This window comes from Sinocyclocheilus anshuiensis, unplaced genomic scaffold (assembly GCF_001515605.1).
Source record: "Sinocyclocheilus anshuiensis isolate Anshui unplaced genomic scaffold, SAMN03320099.WGS_v1.1 scaffold246, whole genome shotgun sequence".
NCBI lineage: Eukaryota > Metazoa > Chordata > Actinopteri > Cypriniformes > Cyprinidae > Sinocyclocheilus > Sinocyclocheilus anshuiensis.
The window spans coordinates 905120-920405 of record NW_015542356.1 but is presented as its reverse complement, the minus strand read 5'-3'; the positions used below and the strand labels follow the sequence as shown (position 1 = coordinate 920405).

The 15286-nt window shown below is 36.1% G+C and overlaps 3 protein-coding genes and 1 non-coding gene across 4 annotated transcripts in view; 3 read left to right on the top strand and 1 right to left on the bottom strand.

Moving 5' to 3' along the window:
• The window catches only part of man2a1 (mannosidase, alpha, class 2A, member 1), a 105283-nt gene extending 102271 nt beyond the window's left edge, over positions 1-3012 (top strand). Inside the window, exon 22 of the mRNA XM_016490515.1 lies at positions 1558-3012. Coding sequence (XP_016346001.1) covers positions 1558-1710 — 153 coding nt within the window. The 3' untranslated portion in view covers positions 1711-3012. The remainder of the gene's footprint in view (positions 1-1557) is intronic.
• Positions 3013-3260: 248 nt separating this feature from the next.
• On the bottom strand, positions 3261-12071 carry tmem232 (transmembrane protein 232). The gene is made up of 13 exons (XM_016490516.1): positions 11929-12071; positions 11649-11760; positions 11317-11422; positions 10862-11019; positions 10524-10620; positions 9527-9648; positions 9300-9448; positions 9067-9178; positions 7993-8155; positions 6331-6500; positions 4765-5048; positions 3980-4058; positions 3261-3766 (listed from the first exon to the last, which is right to left on the bottom strand). Exons 1-13 carry the CDS (start codon positions 12060-12062, stop codon positions 3617-3619), a joined length of 1836 nt encoding a protein of 611 aa, XP_016346002.1. The 5' UTR covers positions 12063-12071; the 3' UTR covers positions 3261-3616.
• Positions 12072-12478: 407 nt separating this feature from the next.
• Positions 12479-12549, top strand: trnag-ccc (transfer RNA glycine (anticodon CCC)). The gene has a single exon. It is a non-coding gene; the product is annotated as a tRNA-Gly (tRNA).
• Positions 12550-12750: 201 nt separating this feature from the next.
• The window catches only part of tia1 (TIA1 cytotoxic granule-associated RNA binding protein), an 8573-nt gene continuing 6037 nt past the window's right edge, over positions 12751-15286 (top strand). The window contains exons 1-3 of the mRNA XM_016490514.1: positions 12751-12990; positions 13933-13992; positions 15035-15063. Of these exons, the coding sequence (XP_016346000.1) occupies positions 12962-12990; positions 13933-13992; positions 15035-15063 (118 nt within the window). The 5' untranslated portion in view covers positions 12751-12961. The remainder of the gene's footprint in view (positions 12991-13932; positions 13993-15034; positions 15064-15286) is intronic.

The window sequence follows — 15286 nt, the reverse complement described above, 5'->3', positions numbered from 1 at the left end:
TATATATATAACGAATAAATAGGCCTATATGAGAAATATATTTTTGCTTAATAAATTAAGAAAACGAAAGAAAAACTGTGAAACAAGTAGCCTAGTATGCAGAGTTTGTTCATTTTTGTGCTGCGCGAAAGGAAATAGGCGGCAGAAAGCGGCATCCTATTTTTCTTTAGGCTTATTTTACAAAAGCACAAAGATTTGTTTTTATTGTGAATGTACACAATAAAAACAACGGAGTAGTTTCTTCCACTGTTAGAAGGAAAAAAAAAGTGATTGCGCCGGCGCCGCATGCGCGCACACAGTTAAGCATTGCTACCTTGACAATGCAGCCTGTTTATCATAATAAAATACAGTCAGTCAAACATATGGAAAAACACTTCTCAGTTTAAATATGTAGTCAAATCTGTGCCGTTAAGTGTTATCACCGTACCGCCGTGATGTTATGCAAAACATTTTGTTTTACGTGGATATTGAAACGCGAGAGAAGTAGGCTACATAATGAATATTTTGGCATTCAAATAGGCCTACATCACGAATACGGAAACATTTGATTTTGTGTCGAATGAGAGACCCAACGTTGGTTTCAGTTTCGTTTTAGTCTAAATGAATTCGTTTTGGCTTGTCGTTTATATTGCTATAGCTTCTTATATTTTTAATTCTTGTTCTTTTCTAAATACTGTTTTAGAAGGATTTGTTGTGGAGTCAAGGGAACTAAAATAGCTTGCTATGTTTACAGTGTTTATTATAATGTTTGTAAACATTTCGCATCGGCATTAGGCCTATTTCTGAATGAAATCATAAAATGCGACTTATACGCGACTTGCGTTTTCTTTCTCTAAAAAACGCTATTTTTTTATATACGCGTAGCGTATTTTAACCACACAGCAAACCTTTTTAAATATTTTGATAAATTACTGAAAAAATACAAAAATAAATGACTTTTTAAACCGTTTAACTGATTGTATTAATCGGTCAAAAATTCTTACAGTCGGTTAACGGTTAACCGGTTAAAATTAACATCCCTAATACGCACCCCTGGTCAGATACTCAAAACAAACAAAGTCTTAATGCCATAGAGCAGGGAACGGCAAACTTGGACCTGGAGGCCACTGTCCTGCAGAGTTGAGCCCTAACCCTAATCAAACACACCTGAACAAGCTAATTAATGTCTTCAGGATTACTAGAAGACTGCAGCACAGAGTTTGCCCATCCCTGCCACAGAGTCACAGTGCTGCACTCTACTCTTGGAAATCAACCAACTTGATAGTTGCTCTGCATATTAACATGAGACAGAAGAAACTTTTAAAAAATGATACGTCACCTGTAAGATGTTTATGTAAATGAGCTATTTACAGAAAAAGTCCCATAAGAAAATGAAAGTTGTTTACTTTCCACTGAGTTCACAGGCTTAGCTTAAACCTGTCAGACTGTCAGATATGCTAACCATCTCACTTCTTACAAGTGAAAAGTCAAAGCTAAAGCCGTGACTCAATGCATACTTGAACATGTTGTGTTGTAAATGCTCTAATCACCATACTGTGTTCTACTGTGCGTGTGTAGATTCATTTAGAGAAGCTCCTGACAGATTTGAAGGTGAAAAGCATCACTCCTGTATCGCTGTCTCTGATGCACACACACAATAGTGACGCCGACCCCCAGGAGATCAGCCTTAAACCCATGGAAATCAGGACTTACCGCCTGCAGCTGAGCTGAGCTGCAGTCACATCGGCTCATGTCCTCTGTGTTTTACACTCGAGAGCCGTGAGGTTGTTGCCTTCAGCCAAGGACTCGGTAAACGATTGTCGACAGAAACCTTAAGCTTCACTGCAAAACGCAATGTGAAACATCCCATGATTTCCCAACCAGCTCTCTCAGGTTATTGAACATAATGTGACACTTCTTATGTGTGATTCACTGTGCTGAGAGTTGACATTTTGCACTGGGAACGTACAAGTTGTTGTACGCTTTTAAAGTGTTGCTACAGTGGGCATGTTGCAAGAAACGCTCTTCTTACTTCTGTTACATGACGAAGAGAAAAGCTCCCGTTTTATATTTCCCAGATGAAAGTTAATATATACAGATTGTAAAATTGATTGGAGTCTTACCAAAAATTTTATTTGATTTGATTATTTTATTGCAATCCCAAAGTTTTTACTCTGAACTGTGCCTTTTAGTCTCGCAGGGTGGTGTTTGTCTTAATGGATGTGAGAAATTAGTATAAAGAAATTAAAGTCATCTTTAAACATCCACATATCTTCACAATCATACATTTGGTATTTTCTAATGCAGATCAACTAAATTGCTATTGTGTTGTTTGTTTGTTTTTAAATGTCCCTTGCAAATGACCGCAAATTACATGTGTTTATCACATTCATTAAAATAGGTTTAATGCAACTTGAAATTTAAATGATGAAGCCTCAGATTCTGTCTTTATCTTTTTTTAAACATATAGATACTGTATACATGCCACCTTTTTTCTTGTTAATTTGTCTATTTTATGCAGTCTGAAGGATTGTAAATAGGTTTAGTAACAACTTAAATTCATCAAAGGTGGGTGGGTGACTTGCAACAATTTCCTAAAGAATGTATATTGAAAATTGAATTCCATTGTTCTCAGAGATGATAATTATCAAAGAAGAAATTAAATGTTTTATTTAATATATTAGGCTATATGAATAGAAACATGCATATATTTTTATCAAAATAAATATAAATTCATGCAGTGGTTTATTTGAAAGGGGTAACGAATCATAAAATGGTGTCGTGGTTATTATGGATTATAAACTTTGTGTGATTGTGTTGAGGTTTATGAATGGAAATGATCTTAGATTTATTACACAATCAAACTATGCAAATGCACATTTTTGTCTTATGCAACAATGATCTATTTTTTTTAAACCGACTGGTAACACGGGACCTACGGGGTTTATCTTAAATCAAGTCCGAAATTCTCCATATTTTACCTGACAAAAGTTCTCGAGAATTTTTTCTGGTATGTTGTAGATTTGCAACAAGTTATGTGTTATGAATGTTTTCCTCAAATGCATTTTCCTTCATTCTGTGATGTTTATTCTTGAAGGGAGACCATTTCCTGTCTTTTTTTAGGTGTTTTCTTGTTTAAATCTGCTTTCAGACTGTCGATAAAAGAGTTGGTTGCTTGTCTTGAGCGTGATGAAGGATGATTATTTGTTGACTTGCTACTGTGATTTTTTTTTCGAATGTTAATTGAGTTGATTCAGCATGTTTTTCTTTTTCCTTTTATGAAAATTTCGACTGGCTTGCCGTTCAGTTGGTCAGTCAGAAGTGTTGTGATCACTGTCTTCCAACTAGCTGCTTAATTCACACTTTTATGAGCAAATTGGTCTGTGACTGGATAATGAAAGCAGGCCGATGCTTTCCAACCTTGTGAGAACATTCCTTTTTTTTAATCTTGAAAACTGTGGTGACTATCTGAAGAGTATGCCTCTTTTTACCAGTGTTGCCAATTACAATTGTAGCCAACGAATGTCTGTGTCATTTGAAAGGAATGTTACAAAAAAATAAAAAATGTTCAGACTTTTTTGTTTGGATTTCAAGGACTATTTCTTGTTGCTTTAAAGACTCATCGTATGTTGTCATTTCATGGTAACTGATAAGGTTTTGTGTTCTTTTTGACCTTTTCCATGCGTTTCTTCATGATCTTCTCCTCTTCCTCTTGCTTTCTTTTTTCCAGCTCTGTCTTTTCCATCTCTTCCTCTCTTTCCATCATTATTTTCAGTTCCTTTTGCCACTAAAAGATTTTAAAAAGAATAGTAATCAATTTTTAGCAATTCTCTGCACATATTTCTCTAGCCTCAAGCTCTTTGGGTCCCGTTACTGGGTACAGCTACTGTACCTCTATCTAAATACTAATCTAAACTTGGTTAGGACCGCTTAGCCAATCGGCCGTCTCTTGACTGGCTGATGGATTACTGCACTGAATCAAAGAGAATGCAATACTCACTTGATCTTCCACAACTTTAATCAGATCAATATCAGTCCTGGTTCTCAGGTCCAGATGAGAAGCTTCATGTTTGCCCTGTCTGATCAAATATGGCACATATTTGAAATGAAAGAGATCAAATAAGGCACGTGTGATACAGTGATGTTATTAGATGGTAATACTGAGGTATTTTGATATATTCCAGTGGTACTGAATGATTTAACGGTCATATGAGTTTTTCATCTGCCAGTGTAAATATGAATATCTATAGAGCAGAATGGTTAATGATATGTAATAAAATTGAACAACCACAAAAGTTCAAGAGTTTGAAGTCGGTGAGACTTCTGATCAATTTATTGCATCTTTACTAAATAAAAGCATTAATTTCTTTTAAAAAAGAGCAATCTTACTGACATGAAACTTGAACGGTAGTATATATATATTATGCAACATCTACCAGTACTCTTAAAAGGTTATCACTGTTTCCACAAAATAATATTACGCAATAAAAATAGTTTTCACCAAATCTGTATATTACAACGATTTCTGTGGGATCATGTGACACTGATGGGTGCTGAAGATTCAGATGAGTCATTACAGGAATAAATGACATTTTAAAAGATAATAAAACAGAACACAGTTTGTGATACTATTTCACAATATTACTGCTTTTACTGTATTTTTGATCAAATTAATGCAGCTTAGTGAGCATAAGAAACTTCTTTAAAAAATATGGTATTCCCGTGATGTACAGTATTTTTCTGTTAGTGTAGCAGATGCAGTTTTTTAGAAGAGAAGCCAATAACCTTGGTGTCTTGTGATGGTCTTTCGTAATGGAGTGGGGTGTGATCAGTTCAGGGCGTCCTCTTCCGGCCCTGGCTGTGGAAACTGCCTCTTTCCTGGGTTTGGTGGTTTTTATTCTGTGCCGGTGGTCTGCAGAATGAGTAGTGAGCTGAACTGGAGAGCAGATCTGGGAAAGAGAGTGTGCTAGCCGACCAGTGATCCGCTCGCTCTGTGCACATACGCACACTTCAACTGTGTGGGAACTTCTCATCCTCTCTCTGTGGTTCTCCAGAAGCCTTTTATCACCCTGGAAAGGAGATAATAACAGGGTGAAACTGCAGGGTCCTATTGATCATGCAGAGGCTTGAATGAAGATTCTGTTCTTGACTCATCTGATTTCATAGAGTTTAATGCAGTCACACCAGATGAATGTTTAAAGCTACAACAATGTGCTTCAGCTTTTAGTTTAAATTCAGATGTACTTTCCTTTCTGATGCCTCATGCGCTCTCTATTATGTCACCTCAGTGCTAGGCACAATATAACTCCTTGAAATCTGGACTGAATCTGCATAAGCCTCATGCATTATTCAGCTGGATGAGGGTGAAATATCAAAACACATCTGCTTTCTTTCTTTCGTTCTTTCTTTCTTTCGTTCTTTTTTGTAAATAACACTGTCCTGTCCACTGCTCAGCATAACATAATAACTTTCTACTTTTATCATTTTTACAGTATATAGTTTTGGGGTTTGGGGTCAGTAAGTTTTTTTTTTTTTTTTTTTTTAAGAAATCCATACTTTTTTTCAGCAAGGATGCATTAAAATTGATCAAAAAAATAGTGACAAGATATTGATGATGTTACAATAGATTTTTATTTCAAATAAATGCTATTCTTTCGAACTTTCTATTCATCAAAGAATCCTGAAAATGTATCATAGCATAATAATAAGAAATGTTTCTTGAGCAGCAAATCAGCACATTAGAATGATTTCTGATCATGTGACACTGAAGACTGAGGTAATGATGCTGCAAATTCAGCTTTGCATCACCGAAATAAATTATAATTCAAAATATATTAAAACAGAAAACAGTTATTTGAAATTGTAATAGTATTTCACAATATTACTGTTTTTGCTGTATTTTTATTCAAATAAATCTTCTAAAAAAAAAAACATTTAAAAAAACGTAACTTTTAAATGGTAGTGCATACTGCAAATTTTCTCTATGCATAAAATACCTGTATGACCTACTACATTTGCCAAATAACAAAGCACATTGTGCACAATATCCCGCAATGCACATACAGATGACCCTAAAACTACCAGATAAGGACATGTTGACTTCAAGTCAATGTCTCTTAACTAATGTTTACGGACTTCAGGAACATAAATCTCACTTGGTAGAAGGAAATTATTCTAAATAAGTTTGAAGTCAAAAGATTTCACCTGAAACATTACCTAGTGAAAAGTTCAAAAGAGTAATTGACAGGCCAGGTTAAGCAAACAAGGGCTTTTGTTTTTCTTCAGTTTGCTGTGAGTAGTGTTGTAATATCTGGGCTATATTTCCTCTGTAGCAGCAGGAAGCTGGAGTACCTCAGTGATCCTCACAACATTCATGACACGGGGGTCTGTCTCCTGCTTCAGGTGCTTCTGCAGCATTAACCAGGCTGTGTTCCTCAAACCATCCTGAAGCGTAATCCTGCGGCTGATCTGTGCCAAACCCTGAACCACACTGTACCGCAGCCTCCATGTGTCTTCATGCGCTACAAACACAGATATATGTGCTTTACTTTCAATATATGATAAAAGACTAGTGGCCCCAAAAAGTATTTGGACACACTATTTGCTAATATTTTTAGCAGCTGTATGAAGTCAGTTGTCCTCAAGTTCACACTGAGTAACCAGGGCTCAGGATGGCATCCCCACTGGTGGAAAAAAATTACAAAAAGCATCCCCTCAGTAAAACCACCATCCCTCTAACCATCCCCTTTAGAATAATAATGTTGTGTATTATTATTATTATTATTTTAATTAAAATTAAAATTAATGCAATATAAAGATACATCCCAACAAACTTTTTATTTATTTCATATGTATTTTATCATTTATTTATTTTTCACGGTGAGTTTCTCATTTGAAAAGTAGATCCCCACACAAAAAAAGTGTGGGCAACCAACCCTGGTGTAGAGCAACACGGTGAGTTTCATTCCCTGAATGAATCTGTTTCTGAACGAATCAAGTGAGCCAGTGATTCAACGGTTCGTTCACTTGTTTTGTTTCTAATTGAATCCGCCGTTTTGAACGAATCCTTTGATTTGAATGATCCAATGAGAAGGGTCTGGCTGCAGCCTCGCACTTGCACTCTATGGTGAGAGATTCAAACACAAAGTAATCAATAAATAGAACAAAATAAAAAAAATAAAAGAATGCAAGTGACGTCGCTAGCGGAAGCGCAAGTGTCTGAGAATGCACGTCTGAGAGTGCAAGTGCAAGGCTGCAGCTAGACCCTCTTGGATCCAATAAATCATTTATTAAAACAGGGACTTGCTGCCACCTCCTGGCGGTTTTATTGTCATCTTTATTTATCCATGATGGTCCAAAACCAGCCAAGGTGCCATCACAAAAACACATTCAACAAAATATTGTTTAAGTAACAGTATTGACCAAAATTCCTCCATTTCGGGCCCCAGAAGGAGCTTTTAAGTTTTTCTTTTTTAATAAATCTGCAAAAATGTCAACAATTCTGTGTTTTTCTGTCAATATGGGGTGCTGTGTGTACATTAATGAGGAAAAAAAATTAACTTAAATGATTTTAGCAAATGGCTGCAATATAACAGAGTGAAAAATTTAAGGGGGTCTGAATACTTTCCGTACCCACTGTATATACATATATATATAAAAGCTTATAATAGTTTAATAAGGCTAAATTTTCATTAAATAAAATCCTTTTTAGACAAAGAAATTGACCACCATCCCTTCTGAATTTTTTTTTTTACAATTCGACCACTGAGAGTAGTGTCGCTCAACACATTAATTACAAACATGATCCCCCATTTTGACAACCGGAAAAGTGTCTCAATACTTTTGTCTATTGTTTTATCAGTTAAAATCTTACTTTTATGTGACCTAATACTTTTTGGAAGCCACTGTACATAAACTTTGTCACACAGAATAGACTGAATTGCCTACAACCCCTTCTGAGATTCTAGTCTCATGTAAACGTTGTATGCAGATCTTTCTGTTTAAAGCACTTACATTGTTTTAGCAAGGTTATAATTCCTCCAGAACGTCTGCACTGAGTAGAGTTTGACTGTCCACTGAGGGCTGTTTTCTTAATTTCAGCACAGTAGCTGTTTTGGCAAATGTTGATCAAAATAGAGCAGTAAATGTACTCCAACTGCCACGGCCAGGAAGCTTTCTGCGATGTCATTTCCTGCGTTAACAAAATACACAAAAATAATAGATCCCACAACAAGTATTAATGAATCAAATGATTAGAGATTTATTTAGAACCGTTCTGGGTGTGAATTTTGAGTAAGGAATGAATAATTCGATACAAATTAAAATTCTCTTATTATTCTCATTCACAAAATTCTGTCATTTATCTCTTTTGTCAAAAAATATATTCATTAATATTATATTTTATATTATATTATTTATATTATATTACGATATTAACGTGCAATTCTTGAACACATTTACGTATATAACGTCTTCTATGATGAGGTTGTTCATTAGGTTTTTCACTGAATGTCAGTCTTTTGATTTCCAAATAGAATAATTTCCTTTATTTATGTTCCCGAAGTCCGCAAACATTAATAAAAGACACTGACTTAAAGTCAACTTGTTCATTTGTGGTAGTTTTAAGGCCATCTGTATGCTGAACTGCAAGGGCAAGTGCATTGCATTTTGAGATACTATGAACAATGGAAACATTTTGGCAAATGTACAGTAGTATGTCGTACAGGTACTTCATGTATAAAGAAAATTTGCAGTATACTCTACCATTGTTGTTTTATTTCTCAATTAATATTAATTTTGATATTGTTTTCGGGGGCATAAAGTCAAAAATACCAAGGAGATAAAACATAAATCATAATAAAGAATTTATTACTTAACCTTATCTTATAATATTTTATTATATCTCAGGAAAATACTTTCACAAAACTACTTTTTTGTGAAAACAACAACAACAACTAGATTAAATTCATACAACTTTGAAATGTTGTCATTATCTGTATCTGAACCCAACTGATTTTCATTAACCATTCCTTTCAATCAGTGTTTCAATGTGTTTTTCCCCCACCATCCCTCTACTTTCTTAGGCACCTGAGAACTTTCTTGTCTTTGGGTCATGTGAAGGTTCATAAGTGTCTGAAGGCACAGCATGCTAGATTTGGCAGCCTCTCCCAGAATCATCAGTCCTAACCCACAGTGGGCCCTGAGAAAAGAGAAGGTGAAAAAGCCTGATGTTACTGTGGGATTTAACCTACAGTTCCACCTATAAGCTGCGTACATAACGTAAAGACCTGTGGAAAGCATCTCCCAAACACTTCACGCACCAGTTGTCATGTTGAAGTTTATCTCTCAGCAACATAAGCTGTTTGATCACTTGAGAGAGCTGAGTGCCATTGTTTTGCACACAGTGATAGCTGAGAAGGCAGTGCCATAGTATCTGGTTAACACCATGCTCCTGTGCTTCCGCAGAGACCTGTCAGTCAAGTAGAGTTTTCACTTCAGTGAATCATTCAGCACTCCCTTTCTGATACAGCTGACCCAGCCTTCAAACCTGCAATGAACTGTCGTTGGTAAGTTTGAGAGCACACAGATCCTCCCCGAAGCGCAGCATGAAGTGAGCGGCAAATAACATGTCGGGGAACTCTTGGTAGCGTGTCTCACATTTCAACAGCCCTGTCAACAGATGAAGACAGCTGTTAACTTTATATGCATTCCACTGATTCTTGAGACATGTCCCACAATTTTACTTACCATACTTTGAAAACACCTGTCATGAGATCATAACTAAATCATTCTTTTTGACAAAATATTAGTTTTTTTTTTCAACTGCTTACACACATTTTCAAAACTTTGCCATCCTTTTTTCAAAACTTTACACACAAATCCAAGAATTGCACACACAAAATGCAAAATGCTTCACATCTCTTGCAAAATGAAGCACTGCATTCAAAATATCACAAACACATCTCAAAAGCAAACATTTGCAAACACCTTTGCCATAATATTAATTCCTGTTAATTAGCGAGAATTAGCGTATGGTTTTGCAGATTTGGTGTGTGGTTCTGGTGTTTGAGTGTCAGGTTTCAGAAATTGTGTGACAAGTAAAGATTTTGTGTGTAAGCAGTTGAAAAAAAAAACTGTAATTATGATGTCATATAACATATTTAAGAAAGCCCGTTTCTGCCGACTAAGAAAAACAATCATTGTGAATCATTGGTAAACCATAACTATGAATAAAAAGTCATTATTATAAGACAAAAAGTCAAAATTCTGATATTAAAAGTCATTACATGAAAAGTTATTGTCATAAATCGACATTTTGTCATAATTATGACTTAGTATATCATCACAATTTCAACTTTTTATTCCATAATGCCAAGTTTTGTCATAATTATGACCTTTCATGTCAATTTTTACATCAAACTTTAGGGTTTTTATCTCGTAGTTATATCTTAACAAATCAACTTGTATGCCATAATTTTGACTTTTGAGTGCATCACTGATTTTTGACATTTTGAAGTAATGTTTGACCTAAGACTGACTCAGACCTTTTAAGCTGTGAAGATAGATGCTGCTTGGCTGATGTCCTTTCAAATTACCAGTCAGTTTAAAGATGAACAGCCTCAGAGAGACTAAATAACCAAGCTGTAAAAATAAATAACTAATTAGAGTGAAACTGTCAGCAGAACTTATATATGAAAAGAAAGATATATAGGCTAAATAAGGACTGATATATAGATACTTCTGTAATTACATAGAGAAAAGGCTTTACTTGTGTTTAGTTAGCAAATATCTGAATAAATAATAATAATAATGAATAAATGAAAAGTGTATGCAATTACAGAATGACCCATGTTTAGAGATTGTATAGCGTGTTGGCATGTACCTGCAGCATCTTCATCTCATAAGAACATGGCTGGTCCAAAAGAGTTGTTTCAGAGCACAGGAAATACTGGGCTGACTCTGCCAGGTGGAACAGCACAGGGATCTGATCTGCATCAACAGGTGCATGGTCCAATGACACGACCAGGACATCCAAAGAATCTAAGAAAAATCATGAGCATCATCTGTCATTTTTCCACTAACCAAATACACCAAAACGTACCATGGTAATATGTTTTTTGAAATTGATGTACCACAATATTCTTAGAAGTACCTTGGAGTGTAACCATGGTATGTGAGTATTGTAATTATTCAGTCTTATGGCATATAAAAGTACTAATATGTTCTGAGTACTGGAGTTAACACATGGACAGTCTCACTGTGAATCTGTAGGCAATTGAAACAGATGATTCATTTGTAGAAATAGAAGCTGTCAGCCTCTGCAAGTTATTGACACACCATTTCTAACTTTTCCATTGCACAAGCTCAGCAGGAGAAGCTGTGTCCAGGCCCCGGGGAGATCAACATGTTTGCCTTCACCTCCAGATGTGAATCCTGCACGACGCTGAGGACAAAAAGCGAATCACTGCGGTTGGTTGAGTCGAATGTTTTCATCAATGGAGGTTCGTCTCCACCGTGTGGCTGGAGAGAGTAATATGTCGATTTATTACAACTTGTCAGAAGTTCTTTTCGAGGGTTTTTCGGAATCGAATACATCTCCATAATGAAGCCTTATTTCTAAAACAATTTAAACTGAGTGAACAATTAAGGAAGCATATTTAGCCTAATACCTTGCATCGACTAAGAAACTGCTTTGCAAGATGTTCATACTGTTCCTGCTCTTTGCAGCCTTGTGCTTGATTGTATTTTTCAATGAAGCCTTCTGTTGTTTCAAAGGGGGTTCTGTAAAATACGACAAATGTCATAGTTAATGTCAGTTTAATAAAAAATCATTTTAATAACAATAATATACATTTTAATGGATGGATGTAGCGTACTATTTTTTTTTTCGTTGTTTCGTTTTGGCTTTCGCAGCAAAAAAAATAATTTGTAATTTATTTATTCAGATACCTTCTGACATCGGTGGCATTTCTAGCAGTATCAGTTTCTTCGGCCCTTTTTCTGAAACGTTTTTTTAAATCCTCTTGTTGAGACTGTGACACTATTCCTAAATAATGTTTGATAGGAATTTTGAGTATAGGCATATTGATAGGTTCAGCTCAGTCTCTCACAATGCAAATGTCCACACTGTCAGGGACGTCGAAATGTTGCTATGGTTACATTGTCAACAATATCTTAAAATTGTTACATGAATACATTTTAATACATGCATATATCTGAATATAAACTTTTAAAGAGCCGAATTAATTGCGGTGCACAGCTTTATAAAGCTATTCACAATTAGATAAAACGTCATTACGACACGACTTTTTTTCATAATTGATTTTTTATCTCATAGTTTAGCCTATGTTAATGTCAACCCAGTGTTAAGGTTTAGTATGTCATCGTTTCTATTTTTTAATTTGATAATGTCGACTTAATGTCACAACTTCGCTTCCTTCCATGTCATACGCATGATTACACAAGCATGATAAGCCACATGTGTGATTGTTTACATACGGCGCCGCTGGTGTAGTGGTATCATGCAAGATTCCCATTCTTGCGACCCGAGTTCGATTCCCGGGCGGCGCACTGCTTTTGGTCTTCAAATATAAACATTTCAGTGCATTTCTCTACTTTCTAACTGTTATTTCCTTCTAAACACTGCACATATAGTGTACTTAAATTACTGTTTAATGTAATGTACAGAACTCAGGCGCATTTTCAAAGCTTGTTTTCTGTGCGCTTTGTAGTTCGTACGCGCATGCGCGCTTTCATTTCCGGTCCGGTTCTTCCGCCATTTTATGTCGCCTTTCCATTGTTCATAACTGGAGTCAGCCGCGGCGGCATTTCACATTTACTCTCGTTATAACAGGTTTGGCGGAGAACAGAGAGGGTAACAACAGTGGAAAGAGCGGGACACGGGCGGAACTCGAGATCATCTCAACATCTACACAAGAGGATTTTCTCTCAGGGTTCGGTGTCTTAATTCGATCGGGAAAATATGATGGACGACGAGCAGCCCAAGACCCTGTACGTAACGTTATATTGGCATTGCACGCCAACACTTCAGACAGCCAACTTCATATCATATCATCAGTCATTCCTGTCTTATCTCTTCAAAAACATTTTCTGATTTGTCATTTAGCTTGTTTGTAGTTGTTAACAGTCTTGAGTGTGATGCAAAGGGAACTAACGTAACGTACAACCACAAAGCAGACGTGTACACCGTGTGCCTTAAACAAAAACTCCGACTGCTGGAATTAAAGATGTACGTTATATTTGTCGCCGAAGACCGTTAAACAAAGGACAGTTGTGTGTTTTCAAAGCGTTTCGTGCCCCATGTGCTAGTTGTTGAGTTAATTTAGATAATTGCAGCAGGCCTGTCGAGGCCACAGCAGGGCCGCTCACGCTCACACTGCTGTCTGTGTTTGAGTGTGAAGTTGCCTTGTACTTACTGAAAGCTCATTGTCGTTACAGCATTGCTAGACAAAGAGCCAGTCTAGTGTATTCACTCACGTATGTATAACCCTTCGCTTCTATAAATGCTGCATGCTTGTGCAATTGACACGAAGACATGTGTAAATACAGATTGTAAATGTGAAAATTGCGAATATTTTGGTCATAGCAGACTTCTCAGTGGAGAGCTTTTGTTGCTGGTCGTTCACGCTGGCTGTGTGCTCCGTTGTGTCATCTCTGTTTCAAACCTGTATACACGACAATAAGCAGCTCATTGCCGGATGACTAATGAGGTTTTTTTAAGGTTAAGTAACGGCCCGTGGGTCCTCATGCCTACCTAATTCCTTTATAATGTAAATGAGTTGGATCATTGGAACTCAGGTACTTGAAGATGGCACAGATTGCGCGCATGGACGCCTATAATTAGTGTATCAAATTATAGATTCAAATACATGTTTCTTCTATTTAGCAAGTCACTCATTGTTATTTGCTTATCACTTTTTTTTTTTTGTCCAGGTATGTAGGAAACCTGTCACGGGATGTGACCGAGGCCCTTATAATGCAGCTCTATAAGGGGTGAAAATTGGATGGTTCGTCACGATACCCGATTCTCATACCCAGTGATACGATATTTGTCAATACTTCAAAAAAATTAACGGTACGGTTCGATACAGGAGAATATTGATCGATATTATTATATTATATACCTATTTTAAACAACCATCTACATTTTTATTAACTCACAAATGCAACCAAAACATATAACATGAACATTTATCTTAAATTTTCACACCCTGTTCCTCAATTGGGACATTCACAACAAAAAATAGGCCTACCCTTTTTTTTCTAAAATAATACAGAAAAATTAATAATTGAAAGAGAAAAAAATAAATCAAGTCACACACAAGATCAGTAATCTTAAGATATGACAAGAGTCAAGACAGTCTTTCAGGTTTCTGTGCTAAAATATGCAATGTGTAAGATAATGTAAATTATAATTAGGAAACAACACAAATGAGATACTCCAGTTGTAGAAAAAAATACATGAATGTAGAAAAAATAAAATAAAAAATTAAGCTGTTGACTTTATTTCATACTTTTTTTCCACTGCTACTATGGGCTCAGTGCTAAAAACCTTTTCTACAGAACCAAATTACAAGCAATAGCAGAAAATAAATACAGTATAACAAAGACACAAATTAAATAAACAGTGTTTTTCAGGTAGATCTAAAATAAATTTCCAGGTACAGAAATGTAATCAAATGTAAAATAACACTGCATAGTCTTTACTGTATAGATTACATATAGATGAATCCTTATAAAAGTTGTTCAGTCAAAATCAGTGAGATTTTGCTTTCACTTTAAGAAAAGCACGGATCCAATATAGGTACTGATACACATGCGTTTTCTTTCTCAGCTGTTTACGTTAAAGGGATAGTTCACCCAAAAATGAAAATGTGATGTTTATCTGCTTACCCCCAGGGCATCCAAGATGTAGGTGACTTTGTTTGTTCAGTAGAAAACATATGATGATTTTTAACTTTAACCGTTGCAGTCTCAGTCGTATAATGCATGGCAATGGTAACAAAATCTATGAGAGTAAAAAAAACATGCACAGACAAATCCAAATTAAACCCTGCGGCTCGTGACGACACACTGATGTCCTAAGACACGAAACGATCGGTTTGTGCGAGAAACCGAACAGTATTTATATCATTTTTTACCTCTAATACCCCACTATGTCCAACTGTCTTTGAGCGCGCGCACGGCATCCGATGCGTGAGGGGTGTACGCACTCTGGCGTAGTTTACGCAAGCGCCGGAAGTGATCTCTCGCGCGTATACGTCACTCATTGTTTACACAGTGCACA

Coding starts and splice junctions, on each gene's coding strand:
- tmem232 (XM_016490516.1), bottom strand. CDS start 12,062: ATGCCTATACTCAAAATTCCTATCAAACATTATTTAGGAATAGTGTCA. Junction 11,020..11,316: donor CAATGGAAAAGTTAGAAATG/GTGTGTCAATAA, acceptor GATTTTTCTTAG/ATTCTTTGGATGTCCTGGTC. Junction 4,059..4,764: donor GACCATCACAAGACACCAAG/GTTATTGGCTTC, acceptor ATATTTGATCAG/ACAGGGCAAACATGAAGCTT.